The sequence below is a fragment of the Schistocerca nitens genome, chromosome 10 (assembly GCF_023898315.1).
Source record: "Schistocerca nitens isolate TAMUIC-IGC-003100 chromosome 10, iqSchNite1.1, whole genome shotgun sequence".
Classification (NCBI taxonomy): Eukaryota; Metazoa; Arthropoda; class Insecta; order Orthoptera; family Acrididae; genus Schistocerca; species Schistocerca nitens.
In genome coordinates, this window is record NC_064623.1 from 224927461 (window position 1) to 224954246 (window position 26786).

At 41.4% G+C, this 26786-nt stretch overlaps 1 protein-coding gene across 2 annotated transcripts in view; it reads right to left on the bottom strand.

Annotated features, from left to right (window-relative positions):
- Positions 1–26786, bottom strand: part of LOC126210493 (CWF19-like protein 2) — a 194278-nt gene that overhangs the window by 31976 nt on the left and 135516 nt on the right. For both annotated transcript variants that reach the window (XM_049939726.1, XM_049939725.1), the window contains exons 9-12: positions 22514–22579; positions 15782–15946; positions 11062–11178; positions 3294–3449 (exon numbers count right to left, since the gene is read on the bottom strand). In XM_049939726.1, coding sequence (XP_049795683.1) covers positions 3294–3449; positions 11062–11178; positions 15782–15946; positions 22514–22579 — 504 coding nt within the window. The remainder of the gene's footprint in view (positions 1–3293; positions 3450–11061; positions 11179–15781; positions 15947–22513; positions 22580–26786) is intronic.

Below are 26786 nucleotides of genomic sequence, written 5' to 3' on the forward strand. Positions count from 1 at the left end.
CAGTGTTTTGTGTGTGTGTGTGTGTACACATGCATGCACGCTTCTGAAGAAAGCCTTTTGGCCAAAAGCTCACATGTTTAGGGCTCTTTTTGGTGTGCGTGTCTGTGACTCAACATCTCCTCTGTATGGTGGCAGTCTATTCTGCTCACAACATTGTCATTACCAAATGGTTCAAATGGCTCTGGGCACTATGGGACTTAACATCTGAGGTCATCAGTCCCCTATTGTCATTATCCCATCTTGGATTTTCCAGTGTTTGAAAAACTTCTATGATTTTCACAAAGCTAATCAGAGCTGCATGCATGGCATACTTGTGTATTTGCTGTTTCAAGTCTAACTAGATAGAACTCTTGCATTACTTTTATTTGGCTTCTATATTTATTTTCATACTGATACACTGAGTATCACTTACATTTATAGTCTCATACCTTTTTAATAAAAATAATATTTCTTATTCCTAAGTAATAACTACATGAAAATGGGAGTATTCATAATAAATAAAAATTCTCTCTGTCTCTCTCTCTCTCTCTCTCTCTCTCTGTGTGTGTGTGTGTGTGTGTGTGTGTGTGTGTGTGTGGGGAGGAGGATTGTTTCCTGTACCAAACAAAACAATTTTGAAGTGTTATTTTACATGCCCACTCAATATACCAGTCCCAAATTAGTCTAGTGCAATCTTTGTTTTATAAATATATATTAACAGGGAGAAAGAAACACAAAGAATAACCAGAACTCGAGCAGTGACTAAGCGGCACTTCTGAGTGGCAGTAGCCATCAGTGCGTGGGACTGGGCAAGTTTCTTTGCTACTGGAATATACTGATTATTCTTTGTGTTTTTGCTATCCCTGTTAATACATATTGATAAAATGAATATCGCCCTGGACTAATTTGGGACTGCTCTATTGAGTGGGCACATAACATTCTCATTTAAAATTAATTTTGAATAATATTGTTTGCAACGGGAAACTAACTAATGCTTTCTGTCGACGATGGGTGCCAAAAGAAAGATGTGGTGAGCAGAATTTGTTTGGACTGGACAAAATTGCACATATCTGCTCAATCGGCAGAGAAAAGTCGCCTGACAACTCTTAGGAGTGACACCTGATACACAGAGTGGTAATAATTAAAGTTTTCCCCCTATGAAAATCGAGTGGTCACAGGACATTGTGGAAACATTTGTAGCAACATTCTGGAGAGAAACAACAAATAAACCATTGAAAGAAACACATTTTAATTTCCATATGAGAGGGTAACATTTGTTAATTGCATACCAAGTTTATGTTCAGTGTTACAAACATTGTTCAATGTGATGACCATCTGCATCCATGATCTGGAATCGCACTGGATATACCATTTCACACTGTTCACAGTACTTTTTGAATAGTGAAACATGAAATGTTCAGATGTCATGCCACAGCTCATGCACTGCTCGAAAACTGCACATTGCAACCAGGATTCTCAGCCATTGCAACAGTAACGCCTCCAACCATTTGTGTATAACTGACCATCGGGCTCTCCCACAAGCAATTCCCAAATCACCAGTAACGAATTGCAGCACTATTGCTGTTGTTTCAATAAAACAGTTTCATGAGTAAAGCCCTGTTCACCCTGTCCAGATCCATGTCGACTGACTGCAACTTTAACGCGTACCAATGCTCGTGTTTCATCCCTATGTCGTCATTCTAGTAGTGGCGCCTAATACAAGTATCACCCTGTCACCTCTAACTGCTACATACACTTCATCTGTCAACACATGCTTTCTTTGGGATTGGAAGACAGATGGGAAAATTACTGAACTATCAGTTAAACAAGCCATGGCTGCAAAAAAATGGTTCAAATGGCTCTGAGGACTATGGGACTTAACTTCTGAGGTCATCAGTCCCCTAGAACTTAGAACTACTTAAACCTAACTAACCTAAGGACGTCACAAACATCCATGCCCGAGGCAGGACTCTAACCTGCGACCGTAGCAGTCGCGCAGTTCCGGACTGTAGCGCCTAGAACCGCTCGGCCACTTAGGCCGGCACGGCTGCAAAACACTAACACGAATTCTTTACAGACGAATGGAAAAACTGGTAGAAGCCAACCACGGGGAAGATCAGTTTGGATTACATAGAAATGTTGGAACACGTGAGGCAATACTGACTCTACGACTTATCTTAGAAAATAGACTAAGGAAAGGCAAACCTACATTTCTCGCATTTGTAGAATTAGAGAAAGCTTTTGAAAATGTTGACTGGAAATCTCTCTTTCAAATTCTGAAGGTGGCAGGGGTAAAATACAGGGAGTGTAAGGCTATTTACAATTTGTACATAAACCAGATATAAGAGTCGAGGGGCATGAAAGGGAAGCAGTGATTGGGAAGGGAGTGAGACAGGGTTGCAGCCTATCCCCGATGTTATTCAATCTGTATATTGAGCAAGCAGTAAGGGAAACAAAAGAAAAATTCGGAGTTGGAATTAAAACCCATGGAGAAGAAATAAAAACTTTGAGGTTCGCCAATTACATTGTAATTCTGTCAGAGACAGCAAAGGACCTGGAAGAGCAGTTGAACGGAATGGACAGTGTCTCGAAAGGAGGTTATAAGAACATCAACAAAAGCAAAATGAGGATAATGGAATGTAGTCGAATTAAATTGGGTGATGCTGTAGGAATTAGATAAGAAAATGAGACGCTTAAAGTAGTAAATGAGTTTTGCTATTTGGGGAGCAAAATAAATGATGATTGTTAAATTAGAGAGGATATCAAATGTAGACTGGCAATGGCAAGGAAAGTGTTTCTGAAGAGGAGAAATTTGTTAACATCGAGTACAGATTTAAGTGTCAGGAAGTCGTTTCTGAAAGTATTTGTATTGAGTGTAGCCATGTATGGAAGGGAAACATGGACGATAAATAGTTTAGACAAGAAGAGAATAGAAGCTTTTGAAATGTGGTGCTACCTGAAGAATGCTGAAGATTAGATGGGTGGATCACATAACTAATGAGGAGGTACTGAATATTATTGGAGAGAAGAGAAATTTGTGGCACAACTTGACCAGAAGAAGGGATCGGTTGGTAGGACATGTTTTGAGGCATCAAGGGATCACCAATTTAGTATTGGAAGGCAGCATGGAGGGTAAAAATCGTAGAGGGAGACCAAGAGATGAATACACTAAGCAGATTCAGAAGGATGTAGGTTGCAGTAGGTACTGGGAGATGAAGAATCTTGCACAGGATAGAGTAGCATGGAGAGCTGCATCAAACCAGTCTCTGGACTGACAACCACAACAACAACAACACTTCATCTGAAAGTATTACCTTAAAGTAGACAGGAGCCATGTCTCCTGCCTCTTTAGGAACTGGGACGCACTCCAGCACCATGTGAGGCATCTTGCTCAGGTGTACTGCCGTCTCAAAGAACACGACGTCCAGTCCTCGCCCCAAAAACATTGCCACCAGGGCCTTGCGAAATCTCTGCAATAAGGGGAACATATCAATTACTAAAAAAGAACATTTTAAGAATCTCAAAATTACTCTTTCACACTTTGGGTCCTGAGACATAGTGAATAAATCTGCACCAAAAAGCTGAAGTGATATGTAGCACCTCAAGGGAGTAATTCATATCCTTATATTTTCTTACAACAGAACAAAACTCACAACAGCAGTAATTTATACAATAAGAAAATAATAATATAAAACAATATGTAAAGTACATATGTTCAAATATTGTAGGTTGGTTTTATTTTTATTGGGCACATGGAGAGCCACAGTAAATGGCGACGCTCTTCTTCAGCACATACTGGAGATTGTGGCTGCTTAGTGAGAGGAAATATTCGCCTGGGTGCAGCAATTAGTATTCTGCAGACCGCCATTCTGCCCTGAAGATGTGCTGTTATATCTAAAATGCTAGCATGTTTTAATGGAGGTTAGACGAGCTTTTGAGGAGAATGATCTTGTATTTGAAAGCATTAACATATCAGATTAGTAGGGGTTGCTGAGGTATGAAAACGTATCACATGTTATCTTACAAATGGTGACAAAAATTCATTCCTAAAACGTCATTATTATTGAAAAGATAGATTGCTACTCACCATACAGAGACGGCACTGAGTCATCAACAGGCAAGATGAAAGGAATGCTACACGTTTTAAGCTTTCGGCAAAATGGCCTCCTCCTGCAACAGAAAGTACACAGACATTCACGCACCTCACAAACACACATGACCACTTGTGCACTTGTGTGTGTGAGTAATGTGAATGTATGTGCATGTTCTATTCCTGACTAAGGCGTTTTGGCCAAAACCTTAAACACTTACGAGTCTTTTCTTTGTGCCTGTCTACGACTCAATGTCTCCTCTAAATGGTGAGCAGCAATCTAACCTTTCATAATATTGTTGTTCTTCCATACTGGACTTTACACTGTTTCATTCCTAAAATGTGGTGTACAAAAAATAGTGCTTTTTGAATATAAAGCAGTCACTGCAGCATTGGTGATGGTGTCCAAAAGATAAATGTGGTTAGTACATCATCAGACAACTGTTATACAAGTGTAATTCAATGTAACCAACATTAATAGCAACAGCTACACTGCAAAGTCTTGCTTATTATCATATTTTGAACTACTGCACCTGTTTGAAGGTACCAGTATAGTATTAACAATAACATTATTGTAAGTGGCATGTAATACTTTGTTCTTTTATTGATATGTACATTCACAAAATGATTTACTGACAACCTCTCTCTCTCTCTCTCTCTCTCTCTCTCTCTCTCTCTCTTTCTTTTTTTTTTTTTGGGTTGGGGGGTGGGGGGAGGAGAATAATTGGTCACAAGTACATGTACTTAATTTCGCAGAATGCAACTTGATTTTCTTTTACAGATTATAATTTAATAATGAGGCACACAATTTGTCTAATACACAACAACCTCTTTTGGGATATGAGCCTCTGTTCAGTACATAGTAATGCAGAACAGGGCAATTTTTAAGGTGCTACTTTACTTTCACTATGCTGGTAATGTCACAGATATCCAGTCAGTTTCATACCTCTCTGAGATCACACTATAGATTATTTTTGTTTCTGCCTATTCCCTAATTCTGCTTCAATCTTTTCAAAGAAATGATTTCAGTCAATAGTGTGGAGAATCTTGATGTATCAGGTCACGGTTCAAGGTATCTGCTTTATGCATAATCTCCACAGACGGCTGACACATACTGCATTGATTCTCAATGTTTTCCTTCTGAAAAATCAATACAACTTTCTTCAAAATAATGAGAACTCATAAGCAATTTCAATCAAACTTTGTCTCATCGGGGTCTACTCAGAAGCTGTAACAAGCTGAGACCAAGAGAAAATGGAAAGGAATGGTGGAGAGGACGCACCTGTAACGGTATTCATCTGCCTTTTGGTCAAGTTAGTGGCACCTGAATTTTTATGGGTGTAAGCCCCAAAGAAAGTTTCCAAGTCGCCATTTGGGCACATGAGGTGGTCATCACAATGGGGACAACTATTTGGAATAATTAAGCCTGATAAAAGATACACTTTGTATTTCTCAAGAATATTATGATGAAAAATATAAAAATGGGACAAAATTAAACAATAATTCTTCAGTGTGATACTTTGGGTCTGACATCAGACATAAAAGAGGTAAGAAATTATAGAATTCCTGCCTGAGCTGCCAGAGTTGGCAGTCAAGCTTATGTGTAAGTGTCTTTTTAATTGCGTCTGTCTGCAGCTTAGCATATTATCTTTACGGTAAGTAGCAATTTGCCTTTTCCTAAATTGTTAATACTATGTACTGTAATATATCACACCTCCCCTGATTGTGACATTACACTTCTTATTAAGTTTTGTGATTCTAGGTATTGTTTTTAGTGTATTTTTCTCACATAAAGTATTTCTTATTATCAATTAGGTGACAATTTGAACAACTTCATATCTGCAACCATCTCATTTACCCTTGTCTTAAAATAACGGAACAAGCCAGATTTCATTCATCTTCTCTTGGTAGCTGTGGAATAGAGAGGATTTTTGAGAGGTTAATTCACATCTTTGTACCATGCGTAGCAGGTCTGGCAAAGTGTGGTTCACGAATCATTCCCCTCCAGTGAGCACTTCCCCCTCCAACTCCACTCACGTGTTGTCGTCATGGCCTGGCTGTTGCCTTCGGTTCACCCGTTTATCAGCAATCGAGTGGGGCATCGTCTCTTCGACTGTTTCTTCAAATCGTAGACTGTTGCACCTTCATTCGCTGTCCAATTTCGAAGAGGCATTGTTATTTCATTAGTGAGCTTGCTCTCGGTGTTTACTCTCCTGAATTTTGTGTTATTGTTTAGGCTGTCGCTTTGGTTTATCTCCTTGGCTATTATTCTGATTTCGATACTGGTTTTTACTGTGACTGTTTTTCTATTAGGGTCCTTTAGAATGTGAAAAAGAAATAAAACAGAAAAAATATGTTTACAATGACGAGTGAGGAATTATGTACTTTCTTGTAACCAATTCTAATGAAAAACCCTAATGTTTAATATGTAAAAAATGTGTAGGTCAAAACAAAGGTAGTTAATATTTCTCAACATTTCTTTTTGTTCCATGAAACAACACACAGGCACTACCCTAGTGACCAGGGCTGGTCTCAGAACATTTTTCTACACAAGTCACTTATTATTTGCTCCCTCCTTCCTGTCACCCTCATACACTTTCACTCGTTTTTGTTACTAACTGTGATACGCACTGTGTGCAAATCTTGCATTTGGGTGGCCCTCTTGGCATCGCACTCCCAGTGGCCACTACTAATTGTGATACATCCTGCTCAGATATCTTATAATTGCCGTGCCACTGACAACCCTCTTAGCTTGATGCCCTAAAGAACGGCTCGTGTCGCTTAGCCCTTAAGCCAGCCCTGCGCATGATGAACAATGTGCTTTTAGTGGGTAACTTAAAAAAAGGTTTCCTGAATGATCAAGTCTTAAATAAATGATTTTAACTGCATCATATGCAGTAGACTTCAAATTAGCAAAAACTCCAAAATGTTACAGGGACAGCTTATTCATAAAAGAATGTCCAATAAAAAAAAAACAAAAGCATTTGGTTAAGATGATGCCTCTAAGCACTTTATAACAGCTGCTTCATCAACTAACACTGTACAATGTAGAATTATTGGGATGGAAGATAGCACAGAAAAGAGACTAAAAACAATGGTTAATATTATTCCTGTTGTGTGGACAAGAGTGGCAATTGGACAGACGTTCATCAGCTACTAATTTTTATCTGCTTAATAATGGATGACTTTATGTGTGTGAAGTATTATACACTTTAGCTCCATTGCTCAGAGCAACAGGGTTGGATACATTTAATGTAGTTAAAAGGTGTGTTGATAAAATTGGTGGTTTTAAAAAATGTTGTGTAATTTGCACTGCTGGTGCACCAGGTGCGGCCAGTAGTGAAAATGATTTCGTTGGTCTATTAAGAAAACATGGAATAAATTATTTAACTTTTCACTGCATTATACATATTGAAGCACGAAATGGGCAAAGTGTCTGAATGCTGTCCGCAATGAAAGATGTAGTGAAAATTACGGACATAATACTCACAAGAAATAAATCACAGTCTCATTGAAAAATTAAACAATTTTTGGAAGAAGTTGATGTGGAATATGGAGATGTACTTCTTCATTTGAAATTCATTACTTGAGACCAGAAAAATGTTTAGCTAGTCTTTTTTCCCCCCTCTCCCACTTACTGTTAGATAGAAACCTCTCAAGTTTTGTGAATAAAGAAGTGAAATTGAATTCTACACAATTTGGAAATAAGCTTAATGATTAACTTTTTTAGCAGAATTCAGACTTCTAACAGATTTTGATTTTACAGATCATTTAAATAAATTGTATTTGCATTTGCAAGGAAAGCAATGTACTATTTTCGGTACGTTTTTGGATATTAATGGATTCCTGTGTAAACTCACATTGCTTAAGTTGCAACTAAATGAAAATATGTACCCTTTCCTCAGTTGCTGCGAGCGGAAACAAGAATACACGGTGTATATTTTTCGAGATTTACTTCTTCTATCGATGAGGTCTCCAGTGTGTGTCGAAGTGATACACTCTTCAAAAATCCAATGAAAATTAGTCTTGGAAGTGATCCTCAAAATGAAGTGTGCAGTTTACAAAATGATCCATTCATGTTATCCAGAAGAGAAAGAGGCAATTTTTGAAGTCGTGCAACAAGATAGGTACCCAAAACTCCCAGACTTCGCTCTTAAAGTAAAATCTATTTTCTGGTCAACATATTTTTGTAAAAGTACATTTTCTTCAATGAAGAACATTAAATCTGTTCAGTATAATGCAGTGACCAATGAGTCACTCAACCATCCGCTCGGTTTTGGTGCAACACAAATTAAAATGAATATCGCCAGAGTTTGTCGAGACCAAGTTAAATAAATATTTAAATATCTCATTAATGTATGTGCAACAGTACGGGACAAATATAGTTTATGTCTCGTGACATTTATGCGCAGAGTGTAGACAGGGATCACGATCCACAATGGCTGACAGTCATCCCGGGATCTGGTTAATGTAGAAGAGTTTCAGGGGGAAGTACTTGCTGGGGGGTAATGGCTCATGAGCCATGCTTTGCCAGGTTGATGAGTATTAATAAAAATTAGTGGAGACACAATATAACGCAGGCAAAGCGGTCACAAGATATCTTTTGCCAGTATCAGCAACAGTAGCAGAAGAAAAAGAAATATGACAACACTCATTTACATACAGGGTACCTCAATAAAAAACACCAGTTTAAGAGCTATGAGCACTTGTTAATCTCCACTAGTGGTAAACAGGCCTCTTCTAGTGAACAAGTGGTCATAGCTCTTCAGGTATGGACTTTAGGGCCCATGTTTACTGCACTTTTTTCTTGTTTCGGTTCATACCAGCTCTTCCCAAAATGTGGAAAGCAAAGAGCTTGCAGTAGAAGAGGTCTTTTCCTCCTGTTTTAGTGTATGGAATCTGTCTTTTTAAAGAGTGTGCATTTGAATGTGTGTGTGCGGAGGGGGGGGGGGGGGGCATCCTTTATATTTGACAGGAATGTGCAGGCCAACTGAATGCTGCCTACATTTTCCAGGAAGGGAGCCTTACTTATAGAGGTGTCAGGTCAGGTCAGGTCGAATGCTCTCACCTGCAGAAGCATCTGCCTTCTCACTTACAGAGGTATTAGGGCATTAAAATGACAGGACCTGGTATCTGTCTCACTTATCCAAGATCATCCTTGATTAAATTTCCCAGGAACCAGTGACCTCTGTTGGTTTGATGAAAAAACCACTGTTTGGATCACCATTACTTTTTAATTTTTATATTAATGGTGCCTGGTTTCCATCTGACTAGCAGTTCTAAGGCAGGAAAAGGGAAAAAAAGCATAACAATATAAAAAATATGTATGTGTAACACTGCAAACAGAACCATCAGCATTACTGAAAATAACATTAAAAATAATGATTTTATTTGTACCTTGTTCTGTAAAGGTGCACTTTGTCAGTAGTGGTAAGAATGACACAAAACAAATTTGATGTGTTTGTTAATTTTACATTTTTTACCTCAAAAATGTATAAATAAACTGTGTAGTGTACAATTTACTGTAAGGTTTTTCTTGCATGTATATTTTCTTTTAACACATCACAGAGACTGAAATGTATTAGGTTACCAAAATTTTAGTTTTAATAATTGTTTTCATTTTATGATGAAGAATCTCATTTACATTGTATCAATGAACTGGAAATAGACCTGTGCACATGTCCCATTACTGACCATGCAATTTTTTCCCCATTTTTTGGGTTATTTTTGTCACTCTTACAACTACTGACAAACTTCAGCTATGAGTAAGTTTGTGATGTTTTAATGTTATCCATAGAACCATTGACGATATTACTGACAGTTTTTTATATCGTCACTCCTCTTTTCTCCTTTTTCAATCTAGGTCTGAAGTTCACCTCCTGGGCAAATCAAAACAAATCATCATTAATAAAAAAAAGGGTAATGATCCAGATGGTGTCTTTCGTTCATTATATAGATTCATTTGCACATGACAAGGATAATAAATAACTGGGCCAAATTACCTGAAGTATGCAGCACTGGCATCTGCAAGTGCACTTTGCCCAACCAAAGTTATCACCTACAGATCAGTGGTTATATATAAAAATGAAAGCATGACAGTGCATTTTATTCAGATTTTCCATTTGTGTAATACATGTATCGGTAACATACATCTACATGTAGTATACATACACAGGTTTAGTACTAGGGTTGACTGAAGGGTAATGCCTCCACCTTCGTAACTCTTCAACAGTTGGCAGCACTGGTATGCGGCAGGTACTGGCTTGTTCCGTAGCCTCTTCTCTCCTGCTCCAGTTGGTGGGAAGCCTTAGCATTGAACGGTTGTGTTGTTACAGTGTAAAGTATGGAACCCTGCGCAGACGGTCGGTCAATGTGATTTAAGCAATGTGCAGTCATTGAATCTTGACAGCAGAAGGTATCACCCCAAAGAAGATTCATCAGAGAATGAAAGCAGTTTATTGTGATTGTGTCGACGTGAGTACTGTGTGTTGCAGGGCGAATAAGTTTAAAGATGTTGAGGTGGGAACATCTGACCTGCGTGACAAACAAATAGTTGGACGTGCTGTGACAGCAACCACCGAGTTTCATAAGCAAAATGTTGACTGATTCAGGACAATCATCTTAACACGCAGAGAGATACCGCGAGCACAATCGGCATTTCACAAGAATGTGTGGGTCACTTTTCCTCTTCTCCTCACAACACGGTGCTGCCTTTATATCTATACTGTGTTTTATTTACCGAACTGTCAATAACCCCTGAATCTGTACCTCACTTCAGCAATGTAAGGCTGGCAATATAATTCTGGCAGTTCTCACTGAACTTGTGATCCCTAAAAACACAGGAAAAGTGCTACATTAAAATTCAGCCAGTGCTGTTACTCAAAACTGTACAGCAATCTAAACGTAATTTTGTCAAATAATGGAGAAAAACTCTGTGGAGCACTAATAAGACACTGCAAGTATCTAAGTTATTTGAGGCTTTCGAATCTCACCTGCATCTCATCCCAGACATTTTCATCCAGCTGTGTCGAGCAGGAGACGTGTTGAGACGGGATGAGCAAACAGTGGCCCTCCACCATGGAGCGATGAGGTGGGACGCACAGGTACACCTGGAGGGACAGTAAATAGCCAGAGTTTTAGGTTCCACATTGTGGCAATTGCCCACAAAACAATCACAACATTTACTAATAAATTATGAAGCAGAAGTACTGGTCGGTAGTTACCATGAAGAGGCAAAATGTGTACTACTACTGACAAACAAATATAAAAGCAAAAATTTTTGGACTCTTAAAGTTCCTTCCTCAAGGAGGGGGGCGGGATAGCTTAGGGAAGGTTAAAAATGAAGGGCAGCTCACTCAGACACCAGCATTACAGGGATTCTCACACTGTGCAGACGAGTGGAGACCGAGACAAATTGCGAGGTGTAAGAGACAGTAGGACATCGAAGATGGCACACTTGTAAGCACTGTGCCAGCTTCAGTCCAGAGATGATACGTGCAGAGGGAAGTAAAGATGCACGATTAAGGTTACAGTTCTCTGTGGCAGGTAGAATAGCGTTGTTCATGTTTTGTGTTGCTACCGTGTCTGGTAAGGTTTATAAGGGGTGTGAGAAGTGTCACATGTTGAGTGATTACTGTGCATCCTTGTGTGAGACAGCACTTTCAGCAGCTGACAGAATTCCAAAGTGGCCTCACCGTGGCTCTATTTCTGCCCAGCTGGTAGAATCGTACAATATTCAGATCTGTAGGGCATTTCGATGTAACAGTGGCCCGATGTCGGATTGCACAGGAGAGTAAGCACTAGCCTGCTCACGTGGAGATTACGGCTGGCAACATCCGACTGTCCCAGGGGAGAACGACTGTGCCGTATATCGAGTGCATCGCGACCCCCTCGCGTCGGCACGTGCCTTCCGACAGTCGGCAATACTCGGGATTACCGTCCCGAACGTAGTCTGTCGTTAACGTCAAGACACAAACGACTGAGTTCGGTGTGGTGACACGATCGGGAAGCACCGTTTACTGACGAATGGCAAAGCATTACGTTTGATAACGAACTGTGGTTCTGCACTAACCTGGATGACCACCTGAGGCGGGTACGATAGCAACCCGGAGAGACGCTCCATTCTTTCATTGGAAAGGCACAGCAGTGATACTCCTGGAGTACTCGTGTGGGGTCGGATCAGAACCTGTCCCGACAATCACCGAGGCGATGATCAAAATAAAGCTATGAGACTGGACGAGGAGACAGTACGTATAATATTGGGCTAAGGTCCAAAAGCAAAAATATGCAAGGTACTGATACCAAAGATACGTTCTACGAGAAGTCTCTCAATCCTGGGCTCGAATAGGAGAGAAATAAAACTCGTGGTTGCACTATTGACAGGCCATGTGAATTTCAAAAAACACCTACAAACAATGAGGATAATAGAAGAAGACCCCAAATGTAGGATGTGTGGCATGGGCAAGGAAACTGCATCACATTTGATCTTCGAATGTGACGCACTGGAGATTATAAGAAACAGAATATTCGGATCAACCAGACCTGAAGAGATTGTGTCCAGCAGAGCACTGGTAAAGGATCTCCTCAGGGCACTGGTTGGCTTTACTAGAGAGAGACACAGGGAACGATACCACACAATAAACTCTGTCTCCATGTGGGCAGCAGTGGGCTTGACCGATGTTGTTTTTTTGCTTCCCTGATAAAACCAAAATCAAATAAATCGTGTGAGGAGCCACCACATATTACTTCAGTTCACAGCTGGTAGTGACTGAGATCACTCTAAAATATTAGTTATGAACTATAGAGGGAAACTGGAGGAATGTAGCAAATTAAGGAGGTGAGACTTGAACAAACTGAAGGAATCAGAAGTAGTTGTGAATTTGAAGGGGTGCATTGTGCCACAATTGACTCAATAGGGGAAGAGAACATAATGGAAAACATTTTGAGATACGAAATAGTGAAGGCAAAAGAGAATCGAGTAGGCAAACCGACAAAGCCTCCCATAAAATCTTGAATAACACAAGGGATTTTGAATTTAATTGATGAAAGGAGAAGGTATTATTACTAATGGAAAAAATGAGAGTGACAGAAAGTGCAAAATAATGAAGCAGGTATGGTTAGAGGTCAAATACAAGTTTTGAGAAGCATACATGACTAAGGGAAAGATATATATATGATACGATATTGCAAGAGGTATGAGAGAGCGAGGACAGAACCCGGTAGATGACTTTCCTTCAGAATTATTGATATCCGTGGGAGAACTACAATGACAACTATTCCACCTGCTGCACACGCTGCACGAGACATGTGAAACACCCTCGTGCCTCAAGAAAACGTAATAATTAGCATCCCAAAGAAGGCAGGTGATGACAGGGGTGAATACTACTGTACCATCAGTTTAATACACATACTGCCACGAATCGTTTGCTGAAGAACAGAAAAACTGATAGAAGCCAACAGTGTGCAGATCAGTTTGCATTCTGGAGAAATATAGGATCACACGAGGCACCTTATGATTTAGCTTCGAATATGGACGCCAGAAATGGAAACGTCTATCTGTAGATATGGAAAACAATTTTGACAGGGATACACTCTTTGAAATTCTGTATTCAGCAGGGATAAAATATAGGGAGTGAAAGGTTATTTACAACTTGTACGGAAACCAGACTAGAGTTATGAGTCATAGGACATGAAAAGGAAGCAAAAATTGAGTTGTACTCCATATGTACACAGAACAAACACTAAAGAAAACCAAAGGGAAATTTGGAAAGAGAATTAAAACTCAGGTGGATGAAACTAAAATTTTTAGGTTTGCTGATAACAGCATAATTCTGTCAGTGACAGCAAGTGACTTCAAACGGTATGAAAAAGTCTTGAAAAGCCACCAACAAAAGTAAAACAAGGTGAATGGAATGTTATCAAGTAAAATCAGGTGACGATGAGGAAATTAGATTAGGAAATAAACCACTAAAAGTAGTACATGAGTACTGTTACTTGGGCAATAAAATAACCGATGATGGCTGAAGCAGAGAGGATATAAAATACAGACTGGCTACAGTGAGAAACAAACTTCTGAAAAAGATAAATTTGTTAATATTGAATAGAAATTTATGTGTTTGAAAGTTCTCACAGAAGAATGGATGGATGGATGGATGGATTTCAAATATTTGGGCGTTAAACAGCATGGACATCAGCACCCTTCCACAAAGTTGTGGTACTGAGAAATGAATAGTACTCTTCATAAAATGAAAAGCAAAGGCCATAGTAGTAGAAAATTCACATAGACAGTTTCCAGTAAATCTAGCCATAACACTGTCACACGATAAAAGAATTAAGAAAATACTGGAAGTCAGTAAGAAGGCTTGTTTATTGTGGAACTAGTAGGCTGAGCCAACCACTAAACACACATTAAAACATCCTCCACTTAAATAGGGCAGGAGTCATGCACCACAGAAAATGCCAACAGTTTTCATGCTACTATTTTGTCATCACCTAAAACTAGCGAAGTCCCTCAGTAGACCAATAGCTTCCCTGCTATCAGTATTCAAAACACAGAGGACTAAGAGATGGTACATCACGAGTGTGCCACTGAAAACACTGCACTCCAGTCAGTCTCTGCTGCGAGAGGTAGGTGTGTGTCATTGGGCAGTGTCTGAAATGAAGGCGAGTGAGGACCACTTTGTCCCATCGAGGAGTTTGAAAGGAAGTGCGCTGTGGGCAAACTGTGGACTTGACAGGTTGCAGCTTGTTGTTAGCCACTTCCAGCTGCTGTCTTTCCCACTCTGTTGGGATGCTGTATTGTACGGAAATTAAATGCGGACTACAAGCATTCAGACAAGAGAAGAGAAGCTTTCAAAATTCAGTGCAACACAAGAACACTGGAGATTAGATGAATGGCTCAATAATTAATGGCGTGGTTCACAATGAAACTGGGGAAAAAGAAATTTACAGTGCAAAATGACTACCAGTTTGTAGGACGTATCCTGAGACATAAATAATTGTCAGTTTGGTAATTGAAGGGAGTATGGAAGGTAACAATGTAGAGGGTGACCAAGACTGGAATGGAATAAACAAGTTCAAACGGATGAAGGTTGTAGTAGTTATTCAAAGATGAAGAGGTTTGCACAGGGTATACTAGCAGCAAGGAGAGCAGCACGAAACCAATTTTCAGACTGAAGAGCACAGCCACGACAGCACTGTGTGTATCGTAGGAATAAATCATTGTCGGTACTTCGGTCCAGTGGACAGTAATTGTAGACAGAAATAACGTGCTACACTTAATACATATTTTGGAGCGTAAATGGCATAACATATGTACATGTATTTTGACACTGTCCATACATGTTGCAAGCACAAATAAACAAATATTCTACAACTAGTAAGGAAATTGAAAATCTCCAGTGGAATGTAAAAAAAATAATGAAAGGATAAAAATCGTCTTACAGTTGAGGCATCGAGTTGTCAGCAGGCAGTTAAGTGAGTCTGAAAATGATGCTAAGCTTTGAGGTGGCTCCTTCTTTACAGCTATTCTGTTAGCCCTGAAGAAAGATTCATCAGAAGCCTTAGCACATCTCGGTGTGTAGTGTACATACCTACCTATGACTCAGCTATACATTACCTTTGCCATTCCACTATTTACATTCCATCACGACTTTCCAGTAGCCAGTCACTCGATACAGATACGTACAAAACGAGACAGTGGCGGCAACTCACCTGGTCACCGAGTGCGGCGATGAGGTGCTTCTGCAGCTGCCGGCCGCCCAGGCACCAGCGGCAGCTCTCCAGGGCCTTCGCCACCCACCTGCTGTCCGACACGGCCCGCCGGTGTTCCGCATCTGCACTCGGCCGCCCCGTCTCTGCAGCTCCACCCTCCACACCCTGCGTGTCACGAAAGTTAGTGACAGTAATCTGTAATCTGTGTGCCGTAATCCCACATCTCTGGTGACATCGGAGTGGAACAGAACTTTCTCAATATTGTCAGTCATCATTTTTGTGGCAGAGGACTATAAGCGATAGAGATGCTGGTTACAAGTTATCGGCTGTATTAAATTCTATTTAAGATTATATTTATTTATTTAAGTTGATCAAACTGTGGCCTTCTGAACCTACCTTACGTCGAGTACGGGTAGCAACGCATTTGATTGAAAGTAAGCTTAGACCTATCAACATAAAACAGTTCTTGTTTTGGTGATGATATACCTTCTATATTCACCAATATGATGGTCAACTGTGGTCCTGAAAAGGACCAAGATGACGGTTTTGGAGCGAAAGGATCAGCCGCCGGAGAAATCTGACGCCCAGGGTACGCCTGATTGGATGTCTTATCTCGGTCGGAAATTGTTGCAATCTACGTGGAGGCTCCACTCTAAACAACCTAATTTGCAAACTAGCGGGGACACACTGGGGCTCACATCCACACACTATTCGCTCTTCTGCAATGGCACTGTGCTTTTCTACTGCCGAATATGCTTCCCCCGTCTGGTAACGGTCATCTGACGCCAGACAAATAGACATTGCTCTCAACAAAACCTGCAGGTTGACCACAGGTTGTTTAAGACCTACCCCAAATGATAAGCTCTCCTACCTGGCTCGAATAGTGTCGGCACGGGTATGTGGAGTAGTGGCTGCCAACAAGGAGAGATTGAAAGTGGAACAGAACAGTGCCCATCCACTGCACGGACAGAATCGACCACAGAAACGGCTGAGATCGCAAAAGAGCTACCTGAGGACATCCGAGAAGCTCACCATTCCACCAGAGAAGGCACGGCTGGAGTTATGGAAGAAGTTGATGCCTCACCTGCACGGATGAATGCCAGAAAATGAAGAACTACCAGCTGGACACAATGAGAGCTCTTGGAATCACCACCAGAGGTTAGTGCTACTGCAAAAATTTGGTCACATGTTATTCATTGGACTGTTGCCTGTAAACACGTGCCACGTCAGTGCTCTTGGAAGAGAGCTTTGGCAGTGCTATGGCTTTGTTGTTGTTCCTGCATAGTGATTTGCGAAGATGGAAAAAAATGAGATTCAAGCAGTGATTAAGTACTTCATAAAGAAAGGTATGAAAGCAAAGGACATTCGTGCCGATTTCTAGAATACTTTGGGGACTGTGCTTCTTCGTATCCAACTGTTGCTAAGTGGACAAATAAATTTAAATTTGGTCAGGAGAGCTTAGATGATGATCCGTGCAGTCGTCAGCCGAGATGCGTCACTACTCCAGAAATCACTGCAAAAGTGCACAAAATGGTCACGGAGGACTGCTGACTGAAAGTGCGTCAAACTGCTCATGCTTATATATCTGAAAGGGTATATCACAGTTTAACTGAAGATTTAGAAATGAAAAAATCATCTGCAAGCGCCTTGACTCTTCATGCTGGACCAAAAACTCGTGAGAATGGATATGTAAGAACAATGTTGGGCCTGTTTTAGGAGAAATGAACAAGATTTTTTGTGCTGGTTTGTGACCACAAATGAAACTTGGGTGCACTGCTATACCCCAGAGACAAAACAGCAGTCAATGCATGGAAACGTGCTGATCCTCCGCCACCAAAGAAAGCAAAGACAATTCCTTTGGCGGGAAAGGTCATGGCATCAGTGTTCTGGGATGCAAAGGGGATTCTGTTTGTAGATTATCTCCCCACTGGGCAAACAATTACTGGAGAATACTAGGCAAACCTCCACTAAAAAATGCAACAAAAAACATGCGAAGAAAGGCCAAGTTTAGTAAGGAAGAAAGTCATCTTCCATCAAGACAATGCATGCCCGTACATATGTGCTGCCGTTGTTGTGGCAAAATTACACGAACTAAGGCATGAACTGTTGCCACACCCACCTTATTCACATAATATGGTGCTGTCAGACTTCTATCTGTTCCCAAAACTCAAAATTTTTCATGGTGGTTGAAGATTCACTTCAAATGAAGAATTGATAGCTGGAGTTGACAACTATTTTGCAGGCCTGGGGGAAACTCATTTTCGAGATGAGATGAAGGCACTGGAACATCACTCGACCAAGTGCACTAATCTACAAGGAGACTACATTGTAAAATAAAAAAAAGTTTCAGTGATGAAAGTACTTTTTTTCTATTCCATTCTGAGAACTTTTCAAACCACCATTGTATATATACATTCTCTCTTTAAATGTACATGTTCTAGGTAAGGATTTCTTAAGACTGTTGTAAAATGTCAACTGAAACTAACAGTTTGCTGGACAGTTTTTAAATGAGAAACTGTTTAGCCTAACTTGCATACCCTAACAAGTCCTGCCACAACATCTACTGTTTGTAACATCTCAGCTCAAGAGCATACCTTCACATTATCTACAGACAAGATAAACATTTTATGCCAGCCATTTAATAGAAATATTTGGTAACAGACACAAGTTTTAAAACAAAATAATGTAAACCACTAACTTTAACGCCACTCAATACTTTCCCCCATTAGTATTCTCACAACCAAGATTCACTCAGCATTATTTACATATACCAACTGTGTGTGTTAAAACTGCAGCATCCATACTAATATTGTAAATGCAAAAGTAACTCTGTCTGTTACGTTTTCACAACTAAATCACTGAACCAATTTGAATAAAATTTGGTATGGAGCTAGCTTGAACACTGAGGAAGAAGATAGACCACTTTAGAAAGTGTGTAGTACATTATGTTTATTGATTTGAAGAATATAATGTGACATATGGTACAATAATTACTCTTTGAAAAAGCTATTTACTCTCTGGCTTTTGAACTTTATGATATTGGTGAAAATCTTTTCATTGTTTGATATTTGTTGGATATATATTCCAGCTTATATGGAAAATACTGTTTCTTGTTGCTGAAACATATTTTAGCACCTCTGTGCCATCATCTTCAATAGGTTTTGCTTATTGCACAATTGTAAAAAGTGAACATATTTTAGGTTGTAACTCACCTAGCAATATGAGGCCTAAAGACAGTTTTTGTTCATTTTTATTCTTACCTTGATTTTTGAGATGACAAATTATTAGTGCAAGTCACCATACAAAAGATCCTGCAAAACTGTATAATGTAAAATCAAGGTAAGAATAAAAACTGTCTTTAGGTCTCATTTTGTTAGATCAATTGCAACCTAAAATATGTCCACTTTTCACAGTTTTTTCAATAAACAAAACCCGCTGATGATTGCACAGAGATGCTGATATATCTTTAGGAAACAAGAAACAGTGTTTTGCATAAAAGATGGAACTTATATCTAATAAATTGTAACTGTAAACGTGGGGGAACAAATACAAGAGATGCAAATCCAAAAGATGAATTCGAGGTCTCTTCAAAAAATACCAGAAGATTCATTATTTCACGCCAATGGTGTGTTGCAGTGAAATGCGGTTGGCATCCCTGCACATGCCTGTGTTTAATGTGTGACTGCTGGAAGTTTCCTCATTGTATACCTGTTAGTTATTGTTCAGTGCTGTATTGCGTAGAACATTGTGTTGCGCAGTTTGTGAATTCTGAGATAGCAGAGTTAGAGGAGCAACACATCTGCATTAAATTTTGCATGACTCTCAAGAAAACCTTTACAGAAACACAGCAAATGATGCGGTAAGCCTACGGTGATGGGGGCTACAGTTGCACTCTGTATTACAAATGGTTCACATGGTTTGAAAATGGCCCTTCAACATCTACCAATGATGCTCATGTCATAAACATCAACAAAATTGTGTGTTCCTATTGAAGACTGACTGTCCAAGAGATTGCAGAAGAATGAAACATTTCAGTTGGATCATGTCATGAAATCCTAACACAGCATCTTGGAATATGTCATGTTGCCACCAAGTTCGTCCCGTGGCTCAATAGCCAAGACCAGAAAGACCTTTGCTCACAATCTGTGAAGAGCTTTTGGATCACACAAACGAAAATGAGATGCTCCGTAAGAGACTCATAACTGGTGATGAGAGATGAGCCTACAGTTATGATGTTGAGAGCACGTTCCAATCTCCACAATGGATCTCCAAGACTTAAAAAAAAGCTCATCAGGTCAGATCAAATGTCAAAGCCATGCTGATAGTTTTCTTTGACTTTGAGGGATTAGTTCATCATGAATTCGTGCCACAGGGACAAACCGTTAATCGATGATACTATTGGGATGTTTTGCAAGAAAATGTGAGAAGGAAACAGCCTAAAATGTGGCTAGACAATTCATGGCTCTCGTGTCACAATAACACACCCACACATTCGCCCCAGTTGGTGTGTGACTGTTGCACAAAAAACAAAATCACTGTGTTACCTCATCCTCCATGCTCTGCAGACCTGGACACTGTGGACTGTTTTTTTTTTTTCCCCAACACTGAAAACTCTGTTGAAAGGACGAAGATTTGCAATGATAGACGAGATAAAAGAAAATTTGAAATCCAACAAGAGGCATATCACTACTGCGTCTGGAAGTGTAACCAGCATTGTGGAGCAGAGAATTTCAAAGGGGACCATACACAGTCAGTAAAAAATATGCACAGAAAAATTCTGTGGATAAAGTTCCAGAATTTTTTGAACAAACTTGGTACTTTTCAACGTGTTCCACATGATATGGTTCAATGTAATGAATACAAGGTTTCTACAATCCTCTTCGTGTTTAATCCACACTTCCATACTAATATCAGTATTATTAACTGCAAAAGTAACTCACTCTGTTATGTATTCACAACTCAAGCTGAACTGATTGGTTGGAGATAGCTAGAACCCTGAGGAAGACTATAGACTAATTTAGAGAGTTGTGTCTTTTTGAGTATTACTAACATTTTTAAATGTGGTATATGTGAGCGGCATACAGACGACACTTGCAAGTTGGTTGTTGCCTCTTAGAGTCCAGATATTAGTCGACAATAAGCCCGAGAATCATATTTAAAACTATTACTATAAGTCTCGCAAATGTAATTCTGATTTAGTGCATAGTTCCAAGAGATATCAAGCTGCAAAAGCTAATCAAACCCAAAAATATCAGACAAATCTCATGTCCATCAATACTTGGATGCAGAACATCAGGCAGGCTTTGGAGGTACAGAGGCAGTAGAATAGTCACAAGCCCATCACATTTCCAAGATGCTTGAAGGCTCTCAATGACGTCATCGTTTAAAGCCTGTACAACCCTTACAAGTGGAATGTAAGAGGCTTTTGGGAAGACTACATTTGATTATGATCTATTAACTGTATAGGTCAATCATAAATAAGTCATCTTAGAGGGATGAATAAAAAATGTAGGTACTATAATGCATTAAAATGGAAGGAAGAAATGGTTTTACGTGTTGCTCTGGTGGCAAAATCCTATATCTAGTACTAGGTGAGCCAGAAAAATCCTTAAAAGCCCCACTTCTGCATTTTTAAAAATATAATTAGAAAATGTAATGCATGCTGTCAGATGTGACATACAGAAAAATAATAGAAACACATTCATTTTGCATGTACATATGGGCATTATCTACATTTTTTATACTTATGTCCACAGACATGCTTACTCACCATCACTCATCATAATAAAACTACTGATACATGAGCAAAGCAGCGGGTAACAGCTACGTGTAGGGGTGGGGGGTGATTATAAGCTTAATGGCCCTCAACTCTGTCATAATGAAACTGAATGTCTCAAAACATTCTACTTCTATATAACTTACCATTTGCACATCTTTCCTCTGCACCTCTCTTTCTGCCTCTGCTCCCTTGCCCCCCCCCCCCCCCCCCCAGTCTCTCTCTCTCTCTCTCTCTCTCTCTCTCACACACACACACACACACACACACACACAAAATCTACTTAATATAACTATAATTAAAATGTTATGCAAATTTTCCAATGTTGCAATGTTATTGTTGTTATTATTATTATTACACATTTTTTGCACTTGTAAGCTTCTAATATGCCACCTTTCATCTTCAGTTAGTTTAGTCTATAAAAAGTATCTGACTGCTGACACTACTTGTATTTGTATTAATGTTTGTATATGTAATCAAAAACTTCCACATGGCTTAGAAGTTTTGCACTACTTTTTCCCCCTCTGCTACCAGACAGTGACACACCTTACTTAAAAGTCATACATACAATAAATAAATACCTGACTAATGAAATGTAATTGATACAAACCCAGCTGATTATGGAGGTTTAACCCTCGGAAACAAATTAATATAAACTGTGACTAATTAAGAACTTACAATTTCAATTGACACTACACTTCAATTTTTATTTAAGTCCATTACTACTTTCTTTGGAGCCCCACCTCCACTTTCAAGGACTACATTGATGTCTTTTTGGGAAGTAAAGATAAATAAATAAATAAATAAAAATTAATTAAGTCAGGTACCATATAGAGTGATTTCATATTCATACTGAGATCTAGCCATATAACATATACATCTGGTACCTGTAGTATAATTTAAGTTATGAACCTGGGCTACACAAAACAGTGCGCATGATACATCCTCCCACCTACCTTTGCTGAGAGCTTCACAAACTCTGCCTGCTGGTCTGCTGCAGAGATGAATTTCTCGCGTTGGTACTGAAACAAAATTAAGCAATCGTAGATTTGAACTTCTTACTAACACACATTCACAAAAAAATGTGGCAAGTGATACAACTTCTGCAACACAAGAAAAATTATTAAACTGGAAACACTTTGATGATACAATATCATACTCACAGAAGTTTAATTTTAGAGCACATACAAATACATCAATATTAGCATAACTGCCACTAGGAGATATTACATGTAACAGTAAATATGTGGCGGTTATTGACCGCAAGCAATCGACCGACTCATCTCTGAACTAACTTCCTTGAAAAATTGTTTAGTGGAGTGTTCGCCATGTTGTCGAATCAAGCAACTGTGAATTTTCAATGTGTCACTTTGTGTATCTATTTCTAGTAACAATAAAAGTATTCAATCGATTAAGTGGTATGTTTCGGTTCTACAGACCCCCATACGACCCAACTACCACACTGGTGACCCCGAACTTTTGTGTTTTCATCTGCTTCTGATACAACTCAGTGTATAAACAATGTGGCCGATCAACAACGCAAGTGTGTCTACGATTCCGCTGTCCTGTGTGAGTGCGAGTGAATTCTCACGAACTGCTCCAGGACAACTACGATTTACGCCGCATCCTACGTTTGTGTCTCTTACAAATTATTACGCTCCACAGTCGCAGCTTACGACAGATACTTGTGTTGTGACAATGCCACCAGACAGTGTTTGTGTGAAACAAGACACCGACGACGCATCACGTGCTGTGTATTCTGTGTTACCTACGTTGTACGGCACACAGGCCACGCAATACAACCAGATCGCCCGCTCATTTGTTCCGGCAGCACCGGCCGCCCCTGCCGCACCTACCGCGACATACGCTGATCGTATTTCGGACCGTTCCGTGTTTTCAACAGCACAGGCTATTTCATCCGCACCGGCAACACACCACGCGTCTTCCGTGCCGACCGTGTCGTGTAGCTTCGCACCTTCAGCTGCCACACCAGACGTCGCATCTCGCTCCGAGTCGGATACCAGTTTCCGAGCCCCCGCCTTGTCTCCAGTGGCACAGCCGTCGAAGTCCCCGAAACTGCCACAATTCAATCGTGACAATACTGTCACTCGGTTTGCTCTAGTCGAGCACGTGTTTGGACTTAATAGTGGTATCTCGGACAACGCACGTTACTCCAGTTGATTACTCATCTACACGATGAGCTCCAGCTGGTGAGTGGTATAATTAATTCACCACCACCTCCGCCACGCTATATTTCGGCAAAGAAAATTATTGTGGAACGTTTAGCACGCACTACGGACGAGGCTCTGCAGCAAATCATCCACATTGAGCAAATTCGAGACAGATCGCCGTCTCAGCTGTGGCGCTGACTACGCTCAACTGTCGACCAGCAACAGGACACTGCCCTGTGGGCCATTTGGTCAGTTAAGTTACCATACGGCATCCAAATGCAACTGATCACCCCCTCGACGGCACCTTTGGACCAGTGCCTACAGACTTCTGACAGCTCACCAGTGCCGCCTATGAGCGGCCGCGCGTACTCCAAAGCATCGCGTGAGCCGACGGCGTCCCCACCTGGGAGCCACACGGGAAAACTACTAGCGCTGCCTGCCCCCACCACGGCTAGCACTCCCACCGCTGGCGCCCTGCACAGCCCCGCGACGGAGGCGGGAACTCCTTGCCAGGCTTCCCCTCCCACTCAACAGCTGTGCCGGTTCCACGCAACACACGGCGGCGCCGCCCGCAAATGCCGACTGCCGTGTGCGGTGGAAAACTACAGGCGCGAGCCGCTTTTGGCACCTCGTCTCGCACTGCCTCTTCAGGGCGCCTCCAACGCGCAAAACATTCCACACACGACACCAATTGCCTACCCGGCCGTCTGTACATTCTTGACGAATGCTGCAAACTCCACTTTCTCGTGGATACAGGCACGGACTCCAGCATTCTGCCACGAACACTCGCTCCGTGGAGCTCGCTACCTACCTTTTCCACGCTCCGAATAATTCCAATATCAGCATTCGTGGAACAGTCGAGATTCAGCTTCAGCTCGCACCCGACATGCTGTTCCCGTGGACGTTTCACGTCGTGGATATGGACGAGCCGCTGCTCGGTATTGATTTCCTACGACATTATGGACTTTCTCCAGACCTACAGTCTGCAGCACTGGTGCACCACGCTCCCGACACACGCATCCCTGGCTCCTTCACGCCACATGCTACAACTCTGCCTCTTAGTATCACGTGAGCTGGCGCGTGCACGCAGCGTGATAGCCAACCTCTCATCTACGAACGCTCTCCTGTCATCTGCGGTCACTCACACTGCCAACCTCCCGCACGTTTCCGCACCTGTTGCGGACTCTACTGATGAACTCCAGCTCGAGTTACTCCCTCGCTCTCACGTTGAGCCGACACACGACACCACCTCATCATAGGTCACAGCCACGGACCACATATCTCTTCCTACGATGGCACTTTGCACGAAGGCCTCCACCGACCACGCCCACGCAGCTCCTGTTACGACGCCGACTACGCGGCTCCCACAGCTGCCACCACACGTCAGTGACGCTTCAACTGTCAGGACCGCAGATGATTGGACATCCTCCCACTGCCCCCATGTCACGGAGATTTCGAAAGGCACGTGCCGCCGACTGAATACTACCGAAGGCCCGCCAGTTCCTCACAAAGCCAGGTGCCTGTCGGTCCAAAAATTTCGTCAGCCAAAAGCTATCATATAGGGCCTATTAGATGCCGGTATTGTCTGTCCGTCCTCCAGCAACTGGTCTTCTACAATTCACTTAGCTTCCAAGAAAGACGGTTTGTACCACTTATGTGGAGATTACTGCAAATTAAATGCATGCACTATCATTGACAATTATACAATTCCGCATATTCAGGACTTTGCACCACAACTACATGGTGCACGCATTTCCAGCATTATTGACTGTAAAAACGAGTACCATCAGATCCCTATGTACACTGATGACATTCCAAAAATGGCTATTATCTGCTCCTTCGGCCTCTATGAATACTGTACCAGGCCGTACGGCCTCAAAAACGTTGCACAGACCTGGCAACGCTTCATTGACTCACTACTTCTCCCACTGCATTTTTACTACCCTTATCTCGATGACAACCGTGTTTTCTCAGCGTCCGAAACAGAACGTGAAGAACATTTGTCATGTGTGCTACAAATTCTCTCAGACAATGGTGTTGCGATTAATGAGGATAAAAACCACCTCCACCGCTCTCGTGTACCGTGTCTGGGTCACGAGGTCAGCCCCTACGGCATACGGCCTACATCCGAGCGTGTCGCCATTATTAATGAACTGCCACTTACGGAAACATACCGTGACCTCCGTCGTTTCTTAGGAATGGTGAACTTTTTCCGCTGACACATCCCGCTCGCAGCTTCACTCCAGGCACCACTCACAGACACGTTGGCAGGCAAGAACACTTCTGGTGCATGCAAAGTAGTTTGGTCCGAGGATACGACACGCGCGTTCAACAATCTCAATTCCGCCCTGGCCAACGCGGTTACAATCGCGCACCCACTTGCCGACGTGTGCATCTCTATTACTACGGGCGCAAGTGACGCCTGTATCAGCACTGTGCTTCAGCAACACGTCGGTGATACCGCTCAACCACTCCGAATCTTCTTTAAAAAAGGCCGGCAGTCTGAGTATGTCCTTTTCGCCAGTCTTTGCCAACTAAGCGGTGTCAATAAATTCCGTACAACCGCTTATCGTCCACAAGCTAATGGTTTAGTCGAACGATGGCACACAACACTAAAAGCAGCTCTCGTGTGCCATGCGGAACAGTGGTTGGAGGCCCTTCCCAGGGAGCTTTTAGGCATGCGATCAGCCTTCAAAGAGGACCTGCAAGCATCATTATCAGAAGTGCTCCACGGCGAGCCCCTCGTTCTTCCTTGCGAGTTCGTCGAGGATTCGCATCCCTTTTCATCGGACGATCTCCCCAACTTGGTCGAGCGTGTTGGCATGTGTATTTGATGCATCCGTGTACCCCCTCCGCGTGCACACACGGTTCCATGCGTTTTTGTACACAAAGATTTGGCTCAATGCGAGCATGTAATGCTCCGGGATGACACTGTGCGAGTCACATTACAACCTCCCTACACAGGACCTTACTAGATACAGTCACGCTCCCAAAACACGTTCCAAATCCCCATAAATGGACAGCCACACACCGTGTCCGTGAACCGTTTAAAGCCGGC